This window comes from Oculina patagonica, chromosome 10, assembly GCF_052425735.1.
Source record: "Oculina patagonica isolate OP01 chromosome 10, crgOcupat, whole genome shotgun sequence".
Taxonomy (NCBI): Eukaryota; Metazoa; Cnidaria; class Anthozoa; order Scleractinia; family Oculinidae; genus Oculina; species Oculina patagonica.
The window spans coordinates 16,052,827-16,076,971 of NC_135767.1; the positions used below are offsets into that span (position 1 = coordinate 16,052,827).

The 24,145-nt window shown below is 39.4% G+C and overlaps 2 protein-coding genes across 3 annotated transcripts in view; one reads left to right on the plus strand and one right to left on the minus strand.

Moving 5' to 3' along the window:
- The window catches only part of LOC144628989 (uncharacterized), a 29,138-nt gene extending 14,351 nt beyond the window's left edge, over positions 1 to 14,787 (plus strand). Inside the window, exons 9-19 of one of the 2 annotated variants that reach the window (XM_078487128.1) lie at positions 1,289 to 1,355; positions 2,014 to 2,088; positions 2,922 to 3,636; positions 5,554 to 5,664; positions 6,921 to 8,081; positions 8,724 to 8,842; positions 9,688 to 9,769; positions 10,388 to 10,470; positions 11,368 to 11,440; positions 12,454 to 12,477; positions 12,623 to 14,787. In XM_078487128.1, the coding sequence (XP_078343254.1) occupies positions 1,289 to 1,355; positions 2,014 to 2,088; positions 2,922 to 3,636; positions 5,554 to 5,664; positions 6,921 to 8,081; positions 8,724 to 8,842; positions 9,688 to 9,769; positions 10,388 to 10,470; positions 11,368 to 11,440; positions 12,454 to 12,477; positions 12,623 to 12,705 (2,593 nt within the window). In that variant the 3' untranslated portion in view covers positions 12,706 to 14,787. Of the gene's footprint in view, positions 1 to 1,288; positions 1,356 to 2,013; positions 2,089 to 2,921; positions 3,637 to 5,553; positions 5,665 to 6,920; positions 8,082 to 8,723; positions 8,843 to 9,687; positions 10,352 to 10,387; positions 10,471 to 11,367; positions 11,441 to 12,453; positions 12,478 to 12,622 lie in introns of those variants that run through there. The other variant, XM_078487127.1, reaches the window with a different exon arrangement.
- LOC144628955 (uncharacterized) overlaps positions 1 to 24,145 on the minus strand; it is a 272,516-nt gene that overhangs the window by 131,765 nt on the left and 116,606 nt on the right. The gene's annotated exons all lie outside the window — the stretch shown is intronic.

Genomic DNA, 24,145 nt, shown 5'->3' on the forward strand with positions numbered 1-24,145 from the left:
AATCCTTTCCTTCCTTCGATAAAATATGACAGACAATTTCTTTGCTTTCCTTCAGACCACGAGTACTTGCAAAATCGATCAAATTATTGAATTACACAATAGATGCGTTCTGCGTGGAAATGCGATACGACTTAAGGAGCGCGTGACGAGTCACCTAGTGTGACTTTATAGATTATTAATTAAACTATTGCTGAATCAAAACAACAGAATCAAAACAAGGAAAAAACCTGTGCCATAGGGGCACTTACAGACGTAAAAGGAGAATTCAAAAGACAATATAAAGAATACCCAAATAACAGCACAATAGCTAACAAACAATACTTCTAGTTTTTTTTTTGGCAAACAAGATATAAAAATAATTCATAAATTTGAACCTACCCAGGCAATGTGACAAGACTTTTCAATTTTTTAGCTGGTAAGAAATGACAACAGGTGCTCTGCCTCGTCATTTTGTTTTTTCACCAGGCTGTCAGTTTTTTTTTTTTCAGTGTCATATCCCTTCTTGCCCTGCATTTTGTCGCTCTTAACAACTTTACCAATGCAAAGAGATTAAATTGCTTCACTAACTATACTCTTTTCATAATTTTGATGGTATCGAAAATGGCAGAGGCTGACTGGGGTCGACCTTTAAGTATAAAGTGTATTAACATTAACATAACATAAATTAACACAGGGCTACAAATAACTTTTTTCACTTGAAAGGACATAATGTCCTATTAAGACACCATCTTGGTCGGACAAAACAAAATTGTGGTCGGACAGATTTTTATTTATCATTGCCGTAAAAGGATTTACGATCAAAAATTGTCTTGACATCATGTCCGACCACACTCGGGATTTCATCGGAAATTAGCAAATTTTGATCGGCCAATGTCAGATGACTGACTGTTATTCGCAGCTCTATTTACAGATATGTATGGGCACTGACAGTAAAAGGTAAAGTCTGTCTCCAAGCCATGAGGCCCATACAGCCGGAGCTTATTCCGGTTTCCGTAGCATTTAGCGACTAGGAGTATTGCTACTCCCCTCTGGATGGGATGCTAGTCCATCGCAGGGTTACACCCCAGCAGCAAATTCGCCGGTACCCATTTATACACATGGGTGGAGAGAGGCACTGTGAGAGTAAACTGTGTCTTGCGCAAGAACACAACGCAGCGCCCTGGCCAGGCCTCGAACCCGGGCCATTCGATTCGGAGTCAAGCGCGCTAACCATTAGGCCACAGCGCCTCCCACAGTAAGTAAGTTCAATTATAGTACCAACAATGGGCTTGGGATGTTCCTCTTGCAGTGCTGGCTGTGGTAGAACAGGAACAATTTGTGCAGTGGATTATGCCTGGACTCTGTTGAAGATGCAAGTTAGTAATAATCATTATAAATAGTAGAAACTTGATCAGCATAGAAATTAATATGAATCAGATTGGTTCTCCCACTGATTTCTGTTTGTTGCTATAAAAAGGGAAATTTTAATTAAAAGGTTTGTTGCTATTAAAAGGGAAAACAATCATTTTCAATTTTCGTTTAAAAAATGTAGGTTTTGGACTGTATTTCCACTACTAAAACAATTACAGTAGACATTTGAACACAACGAAAACAGAGCTCGAAATTTCGAAGGGTGTATTTCGAACAGAGCGAATTTTCGCTTGAATTTTTGAAGTCAATTTCGTGGCAAGCGAAATATGCTCACGAAAATTTGCGACATTTAAAACAATAGACAAAACGAAAACTGCTACTTTTTCGCCGAAAATTCGCTTTGAACAAAATTTCGCGATTTTTTCGTCGAAAAGCCCCGAAAAGTTGCGAATTTTGACGAATTTCGTTTGCATTTCTCTTGCACAGTACTGTACCTACCCTTACAGGGACAGCGAAACATTTTTCCAACCTGGGTGGGTAGGGGGGCTTTTTAGGGACTTGAAGTGGGCGGGCTTAAGAGACTCTTCTCTAAGTAATTCTTTATTTTTTCAAAATATGAACTTGTAACTTGTATCTCAAATGATGTTGTTTTGTCCTTTACAGAACACTAGTAACTTTAGTGTGTTTGACATAGTAGCAGGCCTTAGAAGGCAGAGAATGGCTATGGTCCAAACCAAGGTACAAATATTAATAAAACAATGTTGCAAACAAATGTAGACTTCAATACAGCAGATCCACACCTTAAACTTTAGAAGGGGAGTGCCTCTTTTTGTGTGTGAACACCCCCATTTTTTTAGCAGGGGCGTCATTAAAAATAAGAAGTTTTATTAAACCAAAAATAAGGAGGGGGACCGGTCCCGATGCTGATTTTTCAGCTCACACCTATACTTGTCAGTGCTAGTGGGTTTTCAAAATTCCATATTAAGTTGTTGGCAGATCAAGTTGATGGCAGACTGTGGGTCGCCAACAGTAAATACAGGGCTGTTAATATTTTTTTCCCTTGAAAGGACATGCGTCCAACTAAGTCATTATTTTGATTGGGCAAAACAAAAGTGAGGTCGGACATTACAGTACTGTTCGATATGTGAACCTGCTAAATAAATATAATCTGTTGTTAATGCACAACATTGATGTTTGCACTATCTGACCACAGTTGGAATTTCATCAGACATTGGCAAAGTGTGGTTGGCCAGTGTCCAATGTCCAACTGTTGAGCCCTGTAAATATGTCTTTAATGTGTTTCTCCAACAATATTCATACCCTGCCCCCTACCCCCTCCCCCCTCCCCTCCCCTCTCAATTGGAATCTTTAATGATCCTCTGGGAAGTGGTCTGGATAATTTTTTGTAACTAAACAATGATATTTACAGGGGAGGGGAGTGTGTATGTGGGGGTGTATGGGAGCTGTTTTTTTTTTTAACACCATGAACTCAAAATGTTTCTCTCAGAGACAAGTCCCCTTGTATTAATTTTTTGCTAACCTTAACACATATACCTTGATATCCCAAACAGGAACAGTATGCACTGGTTTACAAAGCTGTTGTGCAACTTGTTCAAGAAGAACTAGAAAAAGAAAAGCTTAAGTCTCACACGTATGTCAATGTGGAAATACCTGCTGCATCTCAGTCACCAAATGGACGAGGAGATTACGAGAACTGTGAGTTTATGGACAGTATCAATCGGTGGAAACAAAATGATCTGCAGTCTAATGGATCAGTTCCAAAGGCGGTAGCACCCTTACCAGCCCCAACGTCAGTGCCGAAAGAAACAAAAACTAATTCCAAACCACAACCAAAACCACAACCTGCAAATAGGCTGCCAATGTCAACACCAAAATCTGATGGAGCTGCTGTGGTCAAATCAAATGCACCTACAACAAGTGACTATGTGAATCTTGAATTTCCTCGAGAAGTGACAAACAATGTACCATTGTCACCAGTTAAGGTCACAAATGATGCACCATCAGCACAACCTAGGTCACCAACAAGGAGTAATATGCCAAGTTTGAATTTAAATGAGGTAAAAGCAGGCAGTAAAGGACCTGCCGCAGTACGACAAAAGAGTCCAACAACCCCTGATTATGAGGTGATGCCAAAGAGAACTCCAGGCTCTGGTGCAGCTAGTCCAGGAAACGACAAGCCTCCTCAAAAGAATAAAAAAATTTCAACTGAATACGAGTTTCCTGCAATGGTCGCACCACAGAAACAAAGTAAAGAAGTTCCTGAAGGTACAGTACACGCAGATATGTTTGCAATTTACCATCCCATTGGTTTACTTTAGAGTCAAGATTGATAATCATTAAGGCTGTGTTGGCTCCTCAGTGCTTTCACTGAGGGGACAAAGTGAGAAATTTTTTGGTAGAGTCGATGAAGCTGTCAGAGTACTTGAGGTTCGTAAAATCACATTCAGTCACAAAAAAACTGCCATGTGGATGACAGGCCAAAAGTATGATTTAGGATGCAAACCATCCTCGGAGACCCAGGGGCAGTTGGTTGGGGCGACAGCAGCTTATAAATCGGAACGACAGGATTTTCGGCGTTGTTTTTACTATTGCCTGAAAATCCCGTCATTCCGATAAGCTGCCGTTCGCCCCAACTTACTTCACCTGGGTCTCCAAGGATGGATGCAAACTGGAAACCAGTGTTTACTGGAATCCAACAAATACTGGCAAGCCTACCACTCCATCACACAAAGCCATTTTGGAAATGATTATTTAATAATCGTTAATTAGTTCCCTGGCATCATAGGCATGTAATATTTGAAGAGGGAGTAGCATGTGCATAGAGCTACAAGTGCCTAACCTAATCTTTACAGTGTACATGCATTGCGAGCCGATGATACTTTTGAATCTGCATGGAGCTAAGGTGCTAGCTTGTCAGATTTCTTTTCTGAGGTTTCACATTTCAATGCTGACATGGCAAAGTCTGACTTCAAGCAGCCATAATTTTTGCTCTTGGGGGATACCTAGAAATATACATACATGTATCATATCCTTAGTCTTCCAGACCACTTTATATACATTTTACACACTGTGGCTATTATGCAATTGATAGTTGCCACTTAAGAGATAATCTTTTGCACAAATAGACTGGTAGTGAACTAGAACTAATGCAATAACCAAGGCTAATTTGCAGTTGACAAAGTTTAATTTTAATTCTGAATTTAACCACTGAACTAAAACCAATTAACATTTTGTAACAGATTAAACCTTTATGCACAAAAATTAATATTGTTATCAGCTACTAATAAATTTATTAATACAATGCAACCTAGAAATTAATTAATATTAATTAATAATAAAAAATCATTTCTTTTAAGGTCATTGTAACTCACCAGTTATGTATAAACAGGAGTCTCTCTGCACATGCTCAATTTTCCCCACTCAAAAAACATCGAGACTCGACCTGAAAAAAAAAACAAAAACAATGTTACACAATTACAAATACAGCTGTAACTCAGTATCTTTAGAGAGCTGTGTACTCTCTCTGATTGGTTGTTGCTCCGTTTTGAATTTTCACGTGCATGTGATGACCAGTCAGAGACTCTGCCATCAATTGCATCCAGGCATGAACAGGCGACTCCGGAACACGATAAAACTGGGTATTAAACTTGGCATGATTGTTCACCAAATATTTAAAGTTTAGCAGACCGTAACATGAACTTTCCCCGGGCACTTTCACACTCAAAATGTTCACCACAAACAAGCACAGGCAAAACATTAAACCTCGAGTGGCACTTCTCAAAAGGCATATGCATTTGACATAGATCAGGACCAATTTCTTTGAAAAAGTCTCCTATATCTAATCTTTCCGCCATTGCAAAATCATGTTGAACTTTCGGCAAGAATTTTAATTTGCCGTTACAGTATGCCAAATATTTCCAAACGGTTAACGACCAATTATGCCACATTTAATGCCCAATTAGATCATGTTTTGGTGTCATATGTTTACGCTTGAAGCAACCGACGGCACACAGATCTCTCCAGAGCTAGGTCATCAGTAGAAAATGTTTTAGGTCACATTAAGCCAGATAATTTCTTCAAATGGGGGAAAAGGTGAGCACCTGTAGATGGACATCTACCACTTCAGCTAAGTTATGATAATTTATACATTGTTCATAATTATCATGATAAATGTTAAAACAGGTCTGTTAATTGATCTCGGAGATGATCTGCCTCCTTTGCCATCCAAAAGGCACTCAGCAGATTCTACTGTAACTAAAGATGGGTCTGGCTCCAGATATGAAAATGTTGAAGGTAACTTGATCGCCACCTTTCTAATAACAAGAAATAAAATATACTGCTCTCAGGGCTCGAGACTAGCAGTAGCCAACTAGCCAAAGACTACTAAAATTTAGGTTTTGCCTATCAGGTTTAGCATTCCTGCTAGCCATTTGTTTAGTGAAAAACTCTGAATTTTAGTCAACAGTTCATGATAGAAATCAATACGCCTGACTAGTAAAAAATTACTTTTGGCTAGTAAAATCTGACATGCGGTCACTAGCCAGTAAACCAGTGAGTTAAAAAGTTAGTCTCAACCCTGCTACACTGAAGCCATGATTTCTAGTAAACAGCTTTAAAGCGAGATCTATTTAAACTGTAATTTGCTGTACCCTGCAATTAAACCTATAAATATTTTTAAATTTTGCAATCAGTTATCAAGGATAATTTTCTACAGTACAAATGTCAAGGAAGTGGAGTAAACAAAACATTAGCAAGTATGGCTACAACTGGGGACTGAAGATTAACATACAGGTTACAAACGGCAAGCTTGAAATAAATGGTCTATACAGTCTGACCACTATTAAGCGGCCACCTATTAAGCTGCCACCCTCCATTAAGCGGCCACTTTCCAAAGTCCTGATTTATTTGTCACTAAACTACTGTATTTGATACCTCTATTCAACGGCCACCTCTATTAAGTGGCTGTGGCCACCTTGTTGCTGTCGCAAGTGTAGTACTATTTATATGTTTTTTTCCTCCATTAAGCGGCCGGCAAATTATCTTTCCAAGTGAAATGGTGACAGATGAGTTAATCGTCTGTGAAATATCTTGAGCTAAGACCTAAGAAACTTGTCAACGATGTTTTGCATATTTTTCTGTACATTATCAAACCGAAGAAATACTGTACATTTCAACTACGTGCCCTCTGTGTTAGACCTAGAACTATGCATGGGCTGGAAATGCACATGCTGTTTTGTTACAATGAATTTTGGATTTATCTTCATCTATGATCACTTTTTAAAAGCATTTTGCTATAAAGAGTCAATAAAATCATGTATACTACCATTTCTATTCAATTTATATTGTACCTCTATTAAGCGGCCACTTTTCAAAGCTCCGATGGTGGCCGCTTAATAGGTATATTTTTTTTTAGGTCAGACTGTATTTTCAAGATATTTTGTCCACAAGCTATTGTAGCCTCCTTTAATAGGTGTTTTTGTCAGTGTCGCCTCCTCCGTAGTTGCGGAATGCCCCCTTATCTTATCTCATCTCTTTTGCTTTTGTTTCAGTCAAGCCTAAACCCAGACCTGGGTCAGCCCCTCACAGGTCAAACAGTTCCCCTAATGTGTTGGACGATTCTTGGCTGTTTGGTCTACAACCAACTGTAAACAGTTCGCCACCAGGTGTGCACCCTGGAGGTTCCAAAGAAAATGCAGACAGTAGAGCTTTCCATACGCTTCCTAACAGAATGCATCCAGATTCTGGTCCCAAGAGATGCCCCTTGACTGCAGATGTGTTCCAAGATCCGGGTGTGAGCAGCAGTGCTGCTGGCGCTGCTGGTGGTGGCGGGGGCAGCGGGTTTGGGGTAATGCAGTCGTCACAAGGCCAGTACTGTTTGGTTGGTGCAGTGAGCCCTTCTTCACCTCCTAAAGTGATGACGACTCCTCAGTTTGTGCCTCAGCCTAACCAAGGCTCACAGCTGCAGAAGCAGAAACCGCCTGTTGAGGGTCACAATTCTTCACAACCTAAGAGGCAAGGTGATCGACCAAAGTCCCGGACACCGGTTGGCGCCTACAGCTTAGTGGGAATACCAGAAGTATCGGGACAATCACCGGTTTTCTATACACAGGGCACTGTATCCACCCCTGCCACAGTTAAAAGCGATCCTATTAAAGCAAATGCTGGTGTCACTGTAGAAGTCAACTCAATGCCAAACACTGGTAATGCTGTGGAAATCAAAGGAAGCCCGATTGCTGAACCTTCGTCGTATGAGTTGGTTGGACAGTGGCCACAACCTGCGAAGGTGACACCACCGTCGGTTCATCCATACACACCTGGCCCTCCTAACATGGATGCTAAAAAAGCTGCAAAGGATGGGTCGGTTGGACAGTGGCCGCAGCCTGCAAAGGTGACACCACCGTCGGTTCATCCATACAAACCTGGCCCTGCTAACATGGATGCTAAAAAAGCTGCAAAAGATGAGTTGATTGGACAGTGGCCGCAGCCTGCCAAGAGGGTGTCACCACCGTCAGTGCAGCCGTACAAACCTGGCCTTTCTAACATGGATGTTAAAAAAGCTGTGAAAGAAGAAGCACATGCCTCACCGCTACTTCCACACAAAGCAGACAAGCAGAAGCCGGTAGCTGGGAGTGAAGCTCCTCTAGATGTCTCCCTCAGACGCCAGGGTGATGGAGCACCACTGGATACCAGTGATGTGACAGTTGCACCAGGTATAAAAGAAGGTGTAGCCACAGGCCTCCCAAGCTCATGATACAATACTTTAGGGTGATTTTGCCATTCATGTTGTACATAACTTACATGAATGGCAAAATCACTCTCAAACACCGAAATAGCCTAAATGAACTACTGTGGATATTTTGAATGACACCGGTGCAGGCTTCCCTGTGTAGAAGGCACCCGGCCGGTGTTGCGGCTGCCAGCTGGGCACAGAAACCAGCTGTCGTAAGTACATTTACTTCCTTTAACTGGAATTGAGACAAAATTTACCACAAGGAACTCCATACATTGCTTTATAGAGCACTTAAATTTGTCAACAGTCGACTTTGTAACAAAGCATGTTCCGCTCCTAAACTCCATAAAAATAACAATATTTTTCGTATCATTAGCTTAAGATACCTGTGGCATGGGCATCTCTTGTTAGAACTCTAGCTTCCACATGCAAACAAACAGAATGCAAAAGCGAGCAAGCGCAACATATGCAGGCCGTGGCTTGGCCGTTCATATATCGCATGACGGCATATTCATGCATTATAATACAGCACCTGTTTTACCTACAACAAAAAAAGCATATCGCTTTTATCTTGTTTTACACATGATTGTACTGAGTCAAATATGACGTGCATATTTTGCAGACCTTTATGCTTCGGTTGTTCCACGAAGCTGCAGAGACAAGGCAGACTCGAAGGACAGAAACAGTCTGTCTGGTGGATCACCAAACCTGCGTACTCAGTCATCATCTGGAAGTTTGCGGGTTAGCTGGTTATTTTCCTTTTGTTTTGCATGCAAGCTAATCAATTAAATTATGACCTTGAGATTTCTATGAGGTGAAAGTCGATGAAGCCACAGACTGAATCAACTATCACCTCAGAGATATTGAGAGCGAATAATTCTAGTTGTCGCAGTAGAATTCTCACTAAAGTATGTACACTCGAACGATTTCCAATCACTTTCACATTCTGAGCTTGCGCAAACTAGTATACTAACAGCTGATAGTATACAAGAAGCTCAACCATTCAGATGGTCGCATTTGCGCCAGTGTATTTGTTACTAATGAGAACTGAGTTGTGTGGAGAGTACATGTTAAAGACCTCGTTCGCAAAGGAAGGGTGGGGGAGGGGGGGGGGGGGGGGGGGGGGAAAACAAATTGTGTCTCAAAATGCACCAGTTTGCATCTCAGTGCATATTCATTTTAAAATATTTCCCAGAGGGGGGAGGGGAGAGGGCATGCCCCCGGACCACCCCAGGAAGCTTGTGGCCTTTTAGCCTCCTACGCAGACGTTCTTTGAGCACGTCACGCGTGACGAGCCCAAAGAACGTCTGCGTAGGAGGTTAGTGACCTTGGCCACTCGGGAATTCTCCCCCAAACGTTAAATCCTAGATAGGACCCTGATGGACTATATCTGATTGATGGGTTTTAATGGATCTTAAACGATTCCTGAGCTTGTAGATGCTTATTTCAAGCTTTAAATGACATTACATAAGCACTACAAAGGCCCTATTCTCCCAGAGGAGACATAAGGAAGCAGATGAGATGACATAAGCACTACAAACCGAATTCTTTGCAAACGACTTTTTGCAATTTATGTCTTCTTACAGAGCTTTACATCGACTTCAAGTGACGAAGGCGATACTCCTCCAGCAATCCCTCAAAAGACTAACGAAGCATTTCAAGTTCCAGGCATGTGATTGTTTGAAAATTGATAGCTTGTTTTAATGGGGCACTATATCTGAATTTGAGTGAAATTTAAAGAGGTTTAAATAAGGGATGAAGAAAGAATAAACATTTTGAAACACCACCAGACAGTTGACCCCCACGCAAGAACACTCCAGGTTGTCACTGGGGGACTGTCTGGTGTCCGTCTACAAATTTTTAACTAAACAATTCTAATTTTAAAACACAATACATTTCTAGTATTTCTTATTTCTCTAAATTTTACTAATCTTTTGCAAAAACTATCCCAACATCCCAAAAAATCACCCAAAAATGCTCTGGGAACGAGAACGAAAAATTTGCAAACACCGTAAAACATGAATATATGAGATAATGAGAGCCTTTGTGGATTCCTTGAAACGCAAACGAGATGTTTCCGTTAAACACGTGTTAAGCTGTGAAAAAAACGACCTTCAGGTATAATCCCCCTTAATCCCGCCTCGTCGCGCAATTTTCTTCCTAATCTAAATTGCTAGATTGCGGGACGAGGGAAAATGTTGTCTGTGTAATTTTTTTTCTTGATAACTCTTATAACGGTCCTATCATATGAAAAAAAAAATATGTGTACTTTGTATTATCACCCAGGCGAAGAACCTTACGAGAATGTCCAGCCGACCAGTAAAGGAACTTTGGACCGATTCAAGAAAATGATGAAGAGCACTTCGAAGGTTTGTCTCATTTCTTGTGAGGGGGTAGGGGTGTGTGTGTGTGTGGGGGGGGGGGAGGGGGGTGCTAGGATGAAAGAGTGGACCAAAGTTTTACCTGCATATTTGCTCAAGTGTCATCTTTAATCCATGTTAAGAATATCATTTAAACACAATTTTAATACTTAGTCTGGTCCTTCCATCTGGAATAACTTGGATGAAGAACTTAAAAGTCTATCTTTGCCTTCATTTAAGCAAACTATGAATGAGCATTATTTAAGTTCTTATGGCAATTTTTCTTTTCGCTCGTATATTACTCATAAAAACAAATTTTGGTTCTAACATTAGCAGGTACTGTTTTCATTTCTTTATTTTTTCTCATTTTTTCCTGTTTCTTCTTTCCAGTTTTTATCTATATTACTATTTATACATACTTAAAAACATTGTACTGATTTACTTAATACTTATATTATCTTACTCTCGTCTACCAAGTAAAAGCAATTTTTTTTGTAGCTAATAGCCTTGTTTAGTTTATTTCTATTCTGGGTAGTTTTTTGCCTATTCTATAGTTATTTCTATTTGTTTTTGGCAAAATAAAATGGTGTTGTTGTTGCCGTTTATCATTTCGTCGTTCTACGAAATTCTTTTCAAATTGAAGGAAATGCCAAAATATCAGTTTACTAAGGCAGGACAACTTTAGGAAGGTGATAATGATCTTTAACAGGGTGGTAAATATCGGGGGAAATAAAGAAGGATTGTAAACGACGAGCTTAAGTTTTTTAGACTGATGTAGCTTCATTATGTGTGCCATTGAATTCACCATGTGTATAGAATGAGTGCCAAGGTAGACTGAACCACTAAATGTGTGTTTTCACAAGTGGTATTTCTACAGTGACATTGTACGGTACCTTTGTCTCATAGGGTAGTTTACCAAAACGATTGTCTGACATCTCGCTGCCGCATGGACAGCCGCGAAGTAACAGCTCAGGGACTGGTAAGAAGTTTTGACAGTGATTAATAACATTATAGGCAAGCAGTGCGTGCAGATGGTACGGTCTAGCCGGGTTAGCTTGGGTCGGGTAGCAGCTCTCCCAAAACCCCACATGCATTGCTCACTACCAATAAAACAAACAACTGGAACAATGCCCCATAGCCCCGCAAACAATAGCACTGTTATGTACACTATCTAGAGGACCATCAGAGTTACAAGTTTACAAGTAAAAAAGGGTGGAGGTCTAAGTTTATGTTTGGAAAAAGTCTGGGAATTTGTCCAAATTTTAACCATTTCTCAGTTGGAATCTGTGTTTGTGTCAAATTTAGATAAAGAAAAGATGCCAAATCGTTTTGCGGTAAGCGTTTTATTAGCAGCCTTAAAAAAGGATTTTTATAGTAGGTGTTGCAAACACCATTGTAAGTTAGCGATTGTGGATTGGAGTAGGTATTGGTGTTTATCTTTACATTGCTCGCTTTTATGTCATTGGTAACCTTAATACCAAGAACTCCCTTCAAAACGGTCATTTAGAACTCTGCGTTGTTTAGCTTTTGCTTTGGACAGTGCAATTCCCCCCCCCCCCCCCAAAAAAAAAAAAAAAAAAAAAGAAAAAAAGAAAAAAAAAGCCTCTATAGCAAGTAACAACCGTGGATGGCAGTTTTATTGTAAAACTCAGAAAACCTTTAACACCAGAAATATTTATGTAATGTTATTGTGTTGCAAAGAAGAAGCCAATCAGGTGTTAGAAAACTAAACCGCAGTCAGCAACGGTTTTGTTTTTAGTTTGTGGTTTTGAGGTTTGCTCACGTATCCTGAACTTTACTGTGACTGGTCACTACACAATCAAAATTACTGAAATATTTCAAGTGTTCACGGTTTTCTTAGTTTCACAGTAATTTCCCTGGGTCTTGTCAGTATGGCATGATTAGTGTGCTTGAGGGCTCCATCTGAAATCAATACAGTAAAGGAGTATTTCTAACAAAGTACTAACTTCAATTTCTTTTCTTCGTTCCCAGGGACAATGCGATTGGAAGAAATAGGTATGTTGCTCTTATTCGTGCTTGTCTATTGCTCTTGATTTCTTTATGCTTCGGGAGTTTTACGGACAAGGTCGCTTTTCTGTCGGTTTTGTTCGAATTTGATCGTGGATTACGACTGATGCGTTTGCTGATTTTGTTTATTCAGGTTACAAGAAGCGATTTGCAAAGCCCATAGGCCCAAGATCTTGCCCAGCGGACTGGCCAAGTTTTGGACATCTTGGTTTATAATTAAGAGATGAAAATTACTTTTTAGAGAGATTAAACATCATGTTAAATAGTCCAGTTTTGGCCCCCCTCTCTCTGTCACGCAACGTCGGAAGCGAGACCCTCTCTTCTTACGTTACGTGACAGAGAGATGGGGGCAAAACTACACTACATGTTGAACGGCAGACAGCAAACGTAAGCTTAGCATTGTTTCTACACATTTCCTTCAAATAGTTTTTTTGGAAAAAAGTCTGACTGAAAAGAAAAGTTGAAAAAAAATCAATAAATACAGAAATAGTCATTATCACGTAGACATGGCAAACAGCGAGTGCCAGAAAAAAAAAATAGTGAAACAAGTATAATGTTTAATCTCTGTTATTTTGTAATGCCTTTTGATAAATTGACGATATTTTCCACTTGCCTCTCAGCAAGATAGAGTTTAAAGAAAATCCCTTAAAGGGAAATAAAAGAGGTGTCAAACACCAAGCACTAATTGCTCGCGAGTAATTGTAGATAGGACATGTACATAATCTATTCGAATTAACCATGCTTTCACTTAGGTATCCATATATATTGTAACCAACGCTTAGGTGGCTACTTTAAGTACGAATGAAATGAAAATACATGCATATTTTTTAGAGCATATCAACTTTAGAATTATGAAATTTCGAAATGGAATTGAATAGTGCAAACGCTCTGAAAGGGGTTTGTATAGTTACCTCAATGATGACATGCTTGGGTTCAAAGTTGCACGTCTGTCCTTGCCAGGGCTTATCGTAGCTAATATAGCTTTAAAACGTGTTCATTCACCCACCATCCCCTCCCTTCAGGCATGCTTCCTGATGATTTCCTTTTATAAATACAAAATCATCTTGTTCATTGTTACGCACGTTTCTAGGGCCCACCCCTGAATTTCTCAGTATATTATGATCCAGCTGTCAGTCAGTTGTCACAAAATCATCTGCTGTCACAACTGCTGTCACAAAATCATCTTGTTCATTGTTACACACGTTTTTAGGGCCCACCCCTAAATTGCTCAGTAGATTGTGGTCCAGCTGTCTGTAGAACCTTGATTGTGTTTAGTTGGCTGGACATGGTGTTGTTCTAATTAATGTTGTTGTTGTTTTTGTTCATTGGATAATGTTGTGTTAAGTGAGAAATGATCTTCCCAATGAATTTTCATATTTAAGTAATTCGTAATTACAGAAGTGACAAATCTTTAAAAATTCACTCTACATTCGTAATTCACAAATCAATCATTTTATATAATTCACATCGGTGTTTTAAATGGTACTGTCGTTGCTGATGATTTTGATGTTGTCGTTGTTGTTGTATCTGCTGTTGTCACAATCCACCGTACAGAAGATGGTGTCTGTACATTTTACCACAATACCTTGCGAACCTAACACAGCCAATAGGGCTGAAAGGCTGCCACGTTTTTGAGGAAATTTGTCCTTGTACTGGTTTGAATTTTTTAGAGCTTTTCTGTGCGTTGTATAAGCGTTTTTAGCGTTTAAGCGCGCTAGGAACTATAGGTAAATGTACCGGTCGCCATCTCTTTTCGTACGGATGATTGTTCTTGCAATGTTTTGTTATATCATTGTTTTAGTGAAAATCGTATTTTGAATTTTGTTAGGCCTTCAGTAGCGTGCTTAAAAAAACTTTATTTTTACGATTATTTTAAGCAAATTACGATTTTATTATTGCTAGAAACAAATGTATAAATAAGTAAGGCATGATGATAGATTTATTTGCTGTTACCTAACGCAGTTTGCCTAAAAATGCTGTCTGCGCTTATTTTCTTTACAATTTAAGTATTTTTTTAAATAAGTATTTTTGATAAAATCATCTTTTAATTGTGCTGTTTTATACTTAATTTAAGTAAAATTGACAGTGAATAAGATAGAGTATTAAAATAGAGTATTTAAAGGACTTGAATCAACTAAGGTGGTTGTTAACTTAATTGTGTAATTCCTGACTTACAAAACTTTCTCCAACTCAAAAAGATTCTTTAATAAACAGTAGAGAATCCTCTACCTTAAAGAAAGACCAAAGAGGTAGCTCGGACTTCTCTAGCCCTAAATAATGCAATGCGAACATAGTTTTATCTACATTGTTTTTTTTTGTTGTTGTTCCAGTCAAGGTTCCAAGAATTAAACGATGTGAAGTTTAGGAAAACGCAAAGAAATTTCTTCACAGCATGTTTAGAAATACTAATTGAAGAAGGTTGTTATAGGAAGAAACCGATCTGGAACAAGGATGTTAATCACGTGGTTCAAATAGCTCAATCGTCGGAGTTTGCTTCCAATTTAAACGTCTTCGTCGCATCCCCGACTAAACTCTGCGTTTGGTAAACGCAGGCAGGATGCACGTCATTAACTGTTGCTTTTCTGCTATTTTCGCTTGTTACATAACTGGCTAATGCTGCACAAGTCGCTATTTAGATGACAGTTTTGTTTACAGTGGCACTAATTCGAAAGAAAGCTTAAAAGTTATCTGGAACTAATCCAAGCTCTGAATTTATAAATGAGAAAGAAAAATATTTGTGCCACAGGAAGACCAGCAATCAAGAATAATGACAAGTAAGCTGTGTAAATTAAAGGCTCGTCACGAGACTCCAGCGAGGGGTCAAAATATAGGTCGAACTCCACTTCCGCTAAGATGAAAACCAAGGTAAAAACAATATACGAGGCACCGAATATGTAGGCATACACGACGTGCATCGGCCTCACAGGAAGGTAACTGGTCGACGTGTCAACAATCGCCAGAAGAAGGTAAAGAGCGTGTCTTGGGAAATCAGGATTCCCACAAATGAGTAACGCTCTATAAAGAACAGCGAGAAGTAGGCCATGGAGCAAACGAACGCGCTGTCGGCGGAAAGAGTGTGCAGGGCCCACAGTACTTCATGGTGCCAGGAGAGACGGTTTGCACTTGTGACCAGGCTGTTGTCTTTCTGTCCGGGTTTTAAAGCGCATGAATTGGAATGGGTAGGGTGCCGGTCATCTTGCTGGATTCTCTCATATTGATGGCTCTTTCTTGATCTGCACATCGAGCGATGGATTATAGTGAAGGAACCAAGCAGGAAATACAGAGCTGTTACCACTCGGCTCCAGTTCCCCAAGTGGATTATCCAGTCTCCTCGAAACCAGGTCTGCTATTGTTAGGAGAGCGTACACCAAGCAAAGGATGCCAAACAATGGTCTCGGTAAACCCTGTGGTGATTTGGGAAAATTGTGACTGGGAAAATCGGATTTGGGTCACTGGGAATGGGAATCTCAGACAGGAAAGCAATAGGACTGGGACTCAGATTTTGAAATTTTTGGCTGGGAAAATGGGGTTTAACGCAGAGTGCAGATTGCACAATGCAGATTGCAGAATGCAGAATGCAGACTAAGAGAATATATTGTGTCACCTTTACCATTATTGAAGGAGTGCGGAGTGCGTAGTAGGCTAACCGGAGTGAACTTTTCACTCGGGTTAGCCTACTACACACACCGGTTACACTACTATTCACTCCGGTTGGCCTGTTAACGGTTAGCTTTCAATAATGGTAAAGATAACACAATATATTCTATTAGTCTAGCTGCATTCTGCATTCTGCGTTCTGCATTCAAGATCGACAGGTGACACACTGAGGTGAGACCTAAACTGATCTAAACTCGTACAGGAATGCATGTAATTTGCGTTTTGTCAATAGTTTCTATCTTGTTAAGACTCGGGAGAAAGTATAGATAAGAATAGACTCTTCGGGTTGTACTGGCGAAGTTTTCGCAGTGTAATGCAAGCACGATATGTTATATAAAATCTTTCATTGTTTCTTGATATATTCTTCTTGGCCGTGAATCATTATTTCGCGTTAATTCTACTCCCCCTGAATGGGATGCTAGTCTATTGCAGGGTTCCCCCCCCCCCCCCCCCCCCAGCATTGTGTCGCCGGTACCCATTTATACACCTGGCTGGAGAGAGGCACTATGAGAGTAAAGTGTCTTGCCCAAGAACACAACACAAGTGACTCCGGCAGGGGCTCGAACTCGGACCGCTCGATCCGGAGTCCGGCGCACTAACTATTAGGCCACCGCGCCTCCTAGATAAAGAGTAAAACACAGTACAGTAAAACGTCAGTTATAAAAAGCCGAATCTATTTTTAAGTACTAGTAAACTCATGCAGTTCTTCAGACTAACAAAAAAACAAGGCGCCATCCAACTTGAAGTACATAACATGTACAGTAACTGGAACTTCAATGAGCATGGACTATGTATACAAAATAATCAGTGCCTCTTGTTAAGTTTAGAGAAAAGGTATCAGAAAATGACCGAGATAAATTTTCTCGAGCAAAAAGTAGCTATATATTTTCTTCAAGTTGACCGTCTCGATCCCTTGCAAATATATATAAACATCGTCCTTGTTTTTTGGTTTGTATTCAAAGCGGTTGTTACATTGTTTTTTTTTTAACAACAATTAACAACAACAACAACCAGACATAAATAGCAATAATTACAGCATAAAATAAATTAACTAAAATAAGCAAAAAAAAAAAAAAAAACTACTCAGTATAGAAATAAACTTAACTGGCTGAGTAGTTACACAAATTAAAATTCGCCATTCTTGTTTCATTACTTTGATTAAAATCTAATTTCTCCTTAAACTGGAGCATATGAGAACACATCAACCCATCAACAAGTAATTTCTTGTTTTATAAAGTTGAACTTGGCAGACATTAATCTGAAGACACTTCACTTTCTCATACTGAAAACAGGCATGATAAAGCATCGTCTCTCCCAACAAACCTACTTTTTAGTGTACTTTTACAAGTGGCTTTCCGCCAAACTAGCAAAAAAGCTAACGACTTTTGTGCATAATCCGTGCAATTCATTAGTATAATTGCCTACAATAATATAATTTTGCATACACTTGCACGTGTAGTTTTTTCTCATATGATTACTGATTGTTCGTGAGGTTAAATTAAAAGAGTAAAGAGCAGAGTCTTTTTATGTACCCTTACACCTTAAACTGATTAAAATTAAGTCGTTCGTAATTATGTTGAGATGTCCCTTGTGCATCATCAGCATCATCTTGCGACAGATAATTCATCTTGTCAAAACATGTACCGCACTATTGAAATTCATAGACTTCCATGCAAAATGGATCATTGGCTTGAATGTTTTTAGCACCAACGTATGTTGGATTACTATGTCCCATGTCGTCATGGGCCGGGTGAGTCCGTCTTTTACGATGTAACGTTGGTTTGGCAAGACTACAAAGGGAAAAAGGGAAATAAATAAATAAATAAATAAATAAAATAAATAAATAAATAAATAAACATAATGATCCATTCTATAGCGCACGAAGACGACATGAAGTTTTTAGACTGAAAAATGCCTCATTAACCCTATTCAGACCGGGAGGGGGGAGAGGGGGGGGGGCTTTTGAGGCCCGCGCTGACTTTGAACTCTTATACCTTTTTTAAGATATAACCAAACGCTGCCAAACTTTTTGAGTTTTCCTAAAATTTATCTGGCAATAATTTGGTAGTGTTGGATGATGTGTCAGGAACTTGACATCACCATGGCAACGGCATTTTGACAGTCATGATTTCCCAAATTTGTAATTTTGCGTGTTTCTGTTAATAAAAAATAACAACTTAAATGGAATTATTTTTTACATTTTTGCGGGTGGTTCTCTGGCATTTTAGAAACATTTTGAAATCCAAGATGGCGGATCCAAGATGGCGGCTGTTTTGACATCATGATATATTTGTCACGTGATGTGACGTCACCATCCCACGTGACGTATACCAAAAGGAAGATGTTCGGACATACAATACATCCCACAAGCTCCCCCCCCCGGTCAGAGAAGGTCCAAAAAAGCCCGGTCTGAATAGGGTTAAGTTGTACGTGATCACGCTAGTTATAGCTATTTTAGGCGACTTTGTGAAAGAAAACTACAAACATGGTCTTAACTACCGCTGAAAAAAGTATCTCTTTTAATTTCCTGATCTGCTGTTGACGTGGAAAAAAGGAGTTGGGAACAGACCAGGTTAATGCAACATTGAGTTGGGGCAAGAGGAATTTGTCGACTCATTCTGTCTAAATTTAAAGCTGACAATGTTTTAGTTAACACCAATCGATCAAATAAAATTGTCCGTAAAGAGATCTGTCAAAAAGTCAGAACCAGTTTTACTAAAATTGTAACAAAGGTAGAAAGGTCTGAGAATATCTAACAATGCACACAGGTACTACAGCGAGTCTACATTATTTTTCTTTTCTTTCACTAAACACTGGTACTTGTTCTAATTAACTCACACACAGTGCTTCCGCACACAAAAGATGGTGACACCAGTCAGCGCTATAAATACGAGGACTCCCGTTGCAATGGCTAAATATAGAACCGGCTTGGAAATATCCTGTCTTTCAGAGTTAGACCAGCTGGGAATTTCTGAAAGTAAGTAATAAAGAAGTGATGAGTAGATGATCCACAGTTAAAAAAAGGCGTGTTGGATTTGTCATGCTAACTTATTAGGACACAAATAAACTTAAAATTAATGCCGACAGCTATTCTTGTGCAACAACTTGAAAGTCATGGAATACTATTACAGTGATTCTAAACCGTTACGATAGTTTTCTTATCGAAATGTGAATGACCTAAACCAATAAGATAAATTATTGTTAAATCAGCAAATAAACCAGCAAATAAAACTGTAATTTTCGAGTGACCTTGACAATTTTCCCGCCACTTTGATGCTGTTTGTCCAAAAGTCGTTGTCCCGGTTGGACAAGAGACACAGGAGGTCTGGGCCTCTTGATCTTGGTATTGATCCACTGCACATGCCTGGCAACCAGAAGTGTTGAAGAAATAACCAACCGGACAGTTTACTAATAGGAAGAAATGTAAAGCAATGGAAGTGGTATTAACACAGGCGGCCCAAGCTCACGATAGGCGAAACGTGACTCTCTCCTGGTAGCATATGGAGGTGTTGTGTTACAACGATTCGTATTTATAAAGGTCTGTATGGGAGAAAACGCTTTCGAATTTATAGCTAAATATAATGATATTTTGACAATAAAATCAACTTCCCTCGATGTCTTGTTGTTATATCTGTTGTTATCTCGCTTCTCAGGCCGATCCGAAGCGTTTTAAGCGAGTTATGCCATTTCGGGTTTCCACTGCTAAGAAGAAGGGTGGGTCACTCCATTTTGAGCCAGAAGGAAGGGGTGGGTCGCAAATTTTCGCGCCACCACTTTTCCAATTGCTCCGGCCCACCCCCCCCCCCCCCCCCCCCCCCCCCCTGGTACTTATATATATTGACCAGTCCCTTAAGATGCTAGGCAAAAGTTTTTATTCGCCGAGTTTGAAGGATATGTAGCTGGGCTAGAAAGCGTTCAGTTACGTTTTTAATTTCTCATACATTTGTCTATATTTTTTTCCGCAAATTGACGTGGTTCGCGGGAAATATTATAGACAAATGTATGAGAAATTAAAAACGTAACTGAACGCTTTCTAGTCCAGAATTTACATCGGGAAAATCAACAACTCAAAACAAAGCAAAAACGTCCTATCGATGCTGTTAGTTCGGGATATGTATAACCAGTTTTAAGGTCGGAAAAAAGAACGGGGAAAAACAAAGAAAACAGTCGATTAATGAGTATAAAGACACTATTAAATTGTCATTATTATACATTGGTGTCACCAGCTTGATTTTGATTGGCTATAAGCACGCAGCTAATTCTTGCTTGCTGTTTCTCTTACGTCATACCTACAGACATTAGATTTTACATATGTAGAAGTGACGTCATACCTACAGACAATAGTTTTATGCATTCAGATTTTGCAGATTTTGTGCAGATTTTGTGCGCGCTCTTGTCTTTACAAGTGCAGCTCAGGAATGTGCATAATAAAACAATTATTGGATTCGGTTTTCGCATGATAGCGATAATTATCAAGGCCTCAGTTTCTGTTATCCGCCTCAGCCTTCGGCTTCGGCAGATAACAGAAACTTTGGCCTTGATAATTATCGCTATCATGCTCAACCTCATCCAATAATTGTTAATTATTTGTCACTTCCCACTTCTGAGGCCCTGTTAGGGGTTTTGGGGATGAGGGATAACAGGATTAGTTTAAGGGATAATTGAAAAGAAGCTCTGTGACTTCCGGGCTTTGTTTTTAGCACACTCAACTTGTCTTGTTTACACTTTTGCTTAATTTCTTTTACACCCTTGATCGGTTATCGGTCTTCATGGACGCTGGCAGATCGCAAAGAAGCATTGATGGTTCATCTTTTTTTTCACATTCCTCAGCTAAGGTTAACAAAGACATCGATACATAGATCAAAAAATATTTTTTTCTGCCCGTGGCTTGTTCACAAGCTGTAGAATTGACAGAAATAATTTTTGAATGGCATCATATCGAAAAAGAAAGAAAAAAACTCAAACATTTCTTACCCAGGGTCGTAACTAGCAAGAGGCAAGACGAGCAGTTATGTCCAGGATTGAACGCAAGTATTGTGTAATAAGTACTTCATGTTTGACTGTGTTATTTGACATTTCCATATTACTTCATATTTGACAGAATTTGTTGTATTTTGGTGAACTTTTATTAACGAGGACACTTTGTGATGCCTGTTATGAGGAACGTGCATCTCATTAGCGTTCAATCCTGGACATATCTAAAGACGAGGCACTTGCCTCGTCTAGATTTTTACCCAAAATTAAAAACAAAATATGTTTTGTTGGGAAAATAATCACCAGTTGAACAAGATTGATTTTTCTCGAGAAATTCCTCATGAAAAATGTCTCTGGAAGAGTTTTAGAGCTTCTAGTTTTTAAAATGTTCTGGAGGGTGTGCCCCCTGAGCCCCCTAGCAAGATATTGCATCGTCTATGGCAAAGGTCTGGTTACGGCCCTGTTACCAATTTTGTCAAGTGCAGATGCAGCTGAAAAGGTACACTATGCCGTCAGCGAATCAAGGTCAATGTTAAATCTTCAGAGCATGAAGAAACATTGACTGACCTTTTCGTGCAAAATAACCTCTTTATCGACAAAAAGCTGGTCACTAATCGATAGCACGTATTGATGGCTGTCTAGGTATTTTGCAGATAATTGGTAAGAATTCGTCATCAAACTACAAAAGAAGACCATTATTTCTCATTTTGCCTACAGCACTTAACCCAAATCTCAGGAATGATTCTTTGGTGGCTTGTGCTCAAACAACAAGAACTCAATATTGAAAAAGAAAAAGGTTCTTTTATTTTACTTTCAAATACCGCGAATATTTCTAGTTTCTTGAGGAACGGTCTGAAAGGGATATAATAACGGCTGTCTTAGCTGAAAATGTCTTTTTTCACTCTTGATAATCATTACAAATACGATTTCACTTTTCTGTACGGTGATAACTCTACCAGACATACTATTAGGGATAACGCTGGTGATACTTTAAGGGATAAGTGATAACTGTGCTCCGAATTAAAGGGATAAGGGATAACTGAACCCCGCCCCCCTCCCCCTAACAGGGCCTCACTTCTAAAAAGACCCTCAATAATTCTCTTTCAGTACGTAGTTAACTTGCAGGGGTTGTTTACTGCTTAACGTAACCGAGTATAAAGAGGAAGACATTACAACTCCTTACCACATTTTGTCCCTCTTTGAACTTGTCCTTTATTACAAGCAAGACCGATAAAGTGAAATACTGGTGGTTTTGATGCATCGTATTCTATAACAACTCCGCTGATGTTAAGATTCAGGTCTGTTTCATTCAAGGCCTTTAGTATGCTCTTTGATATTTGTAGAGTTGTCTGGTTGAGGTCAACCACAGGCGCGTTACTCGGTAGTGGAACTTTTAAAGCAAAATACACAGTAAGGGAAAGTTTGGAAGTTTGGCTGTCACTGGCTGCATCTCGTCTCCGACGTGCTTCGGTTTGGTTTTCGCCACATACAACCATTACGTTGTCGATCGTGCATTGACTATTACAGCCTCCAGCCATACCAAACGGGGAATTCTTGAAAATTTCTATAAAGTTACTGGCGATGACTTCGTTCATGTCTTCTCCGCCACACTGGTCAACTAGATAATGGAGATTTCCATTCACCACGGCCTCTTTAGGCTCGTCCGCTTCTGTAATAAGAAAAAATACCAATTTTAAACGGATACTTAATGACGATGATGATGATGACGACGGCGGTCACATAATAATGAACATGGTCATGATGAATTTTTGTGACGAATTTTTCTCCATGCTTGTTACTTAAAAAAATAATAATAAAAATAAAAAGAACTATAACATGTGAAGGGCTGATTGTTTAGACCAGTGGGTTTACAGAATAATGTATTATCTTACTTGAGCAATCCGGAAAGGCTGGCGTTTTCTTTCCTGGCACCTTGGCATTTTGCCATGTTCCGTCTGGGGTACAGTGGTAAAGTGGATGGGGTTCATTGGCGAATGCAAAACCTTTATTACAGTGCACGGTGCAAAACATTCCAGTTAACCATGTTTCGCATGCCTTGGCACCATTCAGAGGTGCTGGTAAATCGGGGCAGGTATAATCTTGTGCAAAAAAAGACAAATAAACCATGTTAGTTAAAAAAAAAAAAATCACGGGAGTTCATTATTAATAACGCAAGTAAACATTTTTCTCTATCGCTGCATATCGGAAGAGCCCCTCGTTTCATCTTTTAATCACCGCACTTCTGCCATATGGTTAGTGGTTAGGCGCCTTGGATTTAAAATCTGGACTGAGGTCCCTGGCTCATATCTTCCTTCCTGTTATTGAATCTGAATCGTTCAAAGTAGACCGAGCTCAACCCAGATGGCGCATTGTAAATAGCCATCTGGTTAGACTAACGCCAGTTACGATTTTTTTATAATTAACGTTTCGTTTGCATATTTGTTTGTTTGTTTTTCTTGCATAATCATTTGTTCCCTGTTCAGTCCTTTCAACATCATTACGTTGAAAGCCCTTAAATTACTTACCCACAACAATAACTTGAAAATGGCACTTGGCAGTGTTTCTTGCTATATCTGATGCAGTATATGTTATGTTGTGTTTTCCCCATGTAAACTCGCTTCCATTTGGACTGCTTGTGGTAAATGAGTGAACCCCAACATTATCAGTGACAGTAACTCCAGGTAGTACGACCTTAGTCATACGATCTTTAGTAGTAATGTGAATATCGTCAGGACAAGAAGCGATCTTAGGTGGCTCAAGATCTGTGCACAAGAAGCATTAACTGTACTGCATTAGAGCGGTTAAACGGCAAAATGTAAAGCCTAAATAAAACGTCTTCAGTCGAAAAAGAAATCATAGACACGAGCTTCACAATTCCATTGCAAGGACTCGCGCTACCAAAAGGGAGCCTCGCAAAGAAGCTTTCGAATTTTTGGGCAAATAAAAAAATATATAACTTCTTTGTATAAAACAATAAAAATGAATTAAGCTAAGCGTTCTGTTTCAGACATGTTATGACATATAA